This window comes from Ornithodoros turicata, chromosome 7 (assembly GCF_037126465.1).
Source record: "Ornithodoros turicata isolate Travis chromosome 7, ASM3712646v1, whole genome shotgun sequence".
Lineage (NCBI taxonomy): Eukaryota > Metazoa > Arthropoda > Arachnida > Ixodida > Argasidae > Ornithodoros > Ornithodoros turicata.
In genome coordinates, this window is record NC_088207.1 from 457,607 (window position 1) to 460,999 (window position 3,393).

At 49.6% G+C, this 3,393-nt stretch overlaps 1 protein-coding gene across 1 annotated transcript in view; it reads left to right on the plus strand.

Moving 5' to 3' along the window:
* The first annotated feature begins 2,156 nt into the window (after positions 1-2,156).
* Positions 2,157-3,393, plus strand: part of LOC135399433 (putative nuclease HARBI1) — a 7,072-nt gene continuing 5,835 nt past the window's right edge. The window contains exons 1-3 of the mRNA XM_064631237.1: positions 2,157-2,239; positions 2,671-2,842; positions 2,923-3,389. Coding sequence (XP_064487307.1) covers positions 2,172-2,239; positions 2,671-2,842; positions 2,923-3,389 — 707 coding nt within the window. The 5' untranslated portion in view covers positions 2,157-2,171. The remainder of the gene's footprint in view (positions 2,240-2,670; positions 2,843-2,922; positions 3,390-3,393) is intronic.

Sequence of the window (3,393 nt, forward strand, 5' to 3'; positions counted from 1 at the left end):
TTTTCCCGCAGCATCCTCGCTCGCCTGAAGCACTACAGGTTCCACCTCTATTCCCGAAGCAGACTGCTCCACTACTCTAGATGTAGACTGCTCTACAACCCCAGAAGCAGACTGCACCTCTACTCCGGATGCAGACTGCTCCTGCACCTTAGTTGCAGACTGCTCCTGCACAGGAAGTCCGAGGGCTTCCTGCCCCGAACCAGCCCCATTGTCCGTAGCAACAATCTCTGCCGGTGCCTCAGTTTCCTGCAGGACAGTGACATTGTCACGGCACTCTGAACCAGCGAAATCGGTCTCCAAACCATTAGTAACGGTCGCCACACGATTCGCCCATGTCTCCGCGAGCACGTGATGGATGAATGATCCCCACCACATTTTGGACAAGGCCTAGCACATGTGTTATGTGCCACCTCGCCGCATCGAGAGCATACAGGTACCGGGCACGCCTTCTTAAAATGCCCAGCCTGTCCACATTGAAAACAAGCACGTCGCATCCCGGGGTCACTTACCCCTGACACGCAAGAAATTGGGCACGGTAGACGTCATCTCCATTATCAGACGGCGATTGCCGGTCTCAATGGAACTCAACTCCGGGTGCTCATATTTTTCACGTTGGATGTCCTTGATGATGCCATATTGCCCCAGGGCAGAGACAATATGCGCATCATCCATTCCGACGGGCGCTTTAGACACGGTCACGACGGTGAGATTGGTTTCAAGTAAAACCAGAGGGACAGTCTCACTTCCGCCGACTTGAATATGAGCTAAATTCTTCACGGCCGAAGCCCGCTCGCGGGCATAGCCCGCAGATCAAAGGAACACTCATCCTGGTGCTGGTCCTGGGGCTGAAAGGAACGAATACACCCTTTCGGGGCCTGTCCTCACCAGGGCCAGCAAGAATTCCACACGCGATATCGCGAAAATCTAACGGCCTACTGGCCATCACAAACACGTAACACACGTGAACTAACCCATGGAAAACACGTCAAAAAATGCACACAGAAATATCTGCAAAAATTTCTGTCTGCTCCGCCGGGAGCAAGTCTGTTCTATCGGCAGATTGGGAACAGTTCTGGAGTCATCCAATGGGAGCTTTGGAGCGGCCTCCGAGCCAAGGTCGCTCCAAGGAGCAACCGAGACTGCTCCGCCAAAATAGGCAGATTCAACCGGAACTGTCTGTGACGTATCACTTGACGCTCGCGCTTCCCATTTCCTGACTCTTCTTCTTCGGTAACATGGCCGCTTCGCAATTCGTCTCCGCTGTGACCGGTATTTCGCGTCGTACGACCCCCTCTTCCCATGAAAAATCTTCCTCGAAGCATCCAGACCATGTTCCATAGGCTCCGCACTGGATGTACATTCACCAACTCTCAACTGTTCAAGATCGGCTCTAGGGGTGACGCCAGCTGTGACCACTGTCAACAACCCGAAACAATTGAACACATCCTGCGAGACTGCCGATTCTGCGCGCGAAGCCCATCTCCCTCGCTCCACCTCGTGCACGCTAGCGGACATCCTCTACCCCGCTGGTTCTTCTGCCGAACGTTCCGCCAAAGCAAGAAACCTCATTCTCTTCCTGCTGAAGACAGGCCTTGCTCATCGACCCATCTAATACTCTACTCTCCCCGATGAACTCGTGCACCTCACCGCATCCCCATCCTTCAACCTCCTCTATCCTCCATCCGTCCGTCCTTCCTTCCTTTGTGTTTTGTTTTGCTTTGCGTTCTTCTTCTTTCTTTTTTTTTCTGTAGTGACGACACTCACTTCTGTGTGGCCAACAACGGCGAGCCTATCCTGCCATCCCCCTCCCCCTCGTACCTTGTCGATTTTGCTTCTTGAAGAAAGCGGTGAGTCAGACATTACCAGCTCAAGTTCCGAATCAAGCAGTGAGCGAGGACGATGACTGAGAAGTCGCTGTCGCGTATAAACGTGCCTTTGATGACATGTTTCGACTGCCAGCCAAGAGCGGCCAAAAGTTTTTGGGTTCATCGAAAGCGTGGTCCACGAATACAACGACGAAGAGGTACGCGACGATTTTCAGTATCATTTAACGTGCATACTTGCGGACGTTTTTATGTTAAAAGGTATCTCTGCAACTATAGTTTCGCAGGCATTTCAGACTGTCACGAGAAGTCGCCAACACGCTGACAGCAGGCTTCTCTGCTTCGTCGATGTGCCCTTCGGGCGATCACGGTGGTGTACCAGCGAAGTCGGCGGAGTCTCATGTCTTGTCATTCATCTGATATGTTAAAGTGGCGAGGCTGTTACTTGATTGTATTGTTTCTTGTTATTGCTTGAATTAGTTACAGCACCGCGCCCACACAGGTAATTAAATCCAGTTACAATAACAACCACATTCGCAAAATTTGTGTTCTTTCTGAGCAACGATTTGCGCATATAATGTCATGAGATGGTGCTTGCTCTTCCAACTTGGCCAACTCTCATGTTGTCTTCCTTATTTCTTGCTATTGCGATGTAGTTCAGATAGTTTTTGAAATTTTGTTACCAGTGTGTACTTATCTGAGAACTGTGCTTCAAGCTAGAATGGAGTAGTAAGCTTGATAAACAGCATGTGTTTATTTATTGTGTTTTGTGTTGATATTTTGGACTGAACGGACGAACTGACGAACTGGACGAACTGAAAATGCATTATGTGTGCTCTCCACTATATTGGTATGCGGCTAACAAGTCTAGCATGAGGAATGTGGCAAGCAGGTTCGACCTGGCGGAGAGCTCTGTGCATCGTATGTTGCAAAGGGTTGCAGATTTCATCATTGAAATGGGACCAACTGTCCTCACGTTTCCTGATGACATGGAAAAGCTGTCTAGGGATTTTGAGAAGGCATGTATAGTAACTGTTTCTTTGTACTTTGTAGCATGTTACACAATACGAAATGGAACGACAATTCATTACATTTACAGGTGTCTGGGGTACCTGGTGTGGTTGGCTGCATAGATGGATCCTACATCAAAATCCAGTGCCCAAAGAAGAAGGTTGCAGCTACATACTGCAACAGGCATCACTACCTCTCCATCACTCTACAAGCAGTCTGTGACAACAGAAGACGTTCTGTTGACGTACTTGTAGGGAGCTCAAGCAGAACCCACGACGCACGTGTTTTCCGCCAGTCGTCCTTGACCACTAAGCTTCCAGGCCTGTGTCAGGGTGACAAGTGCCATCTCTTGGGTGACGCAGCCTATCCTTTGAGACAATATCACCTGACACCCTACAGGGACTACAGGAACCTCTCAAAAGCCCAAAGGGAGTTCAACAAGAAGTTCTCAGCAACCCGTGTGCTGATAGAGAATGCCTTCAGCAGTTTGAATAAACGCTTCCGTCAACTCATGTACTTGGAGCTGCACACGGTTGATTGGCTCAACAAATTTATTCTT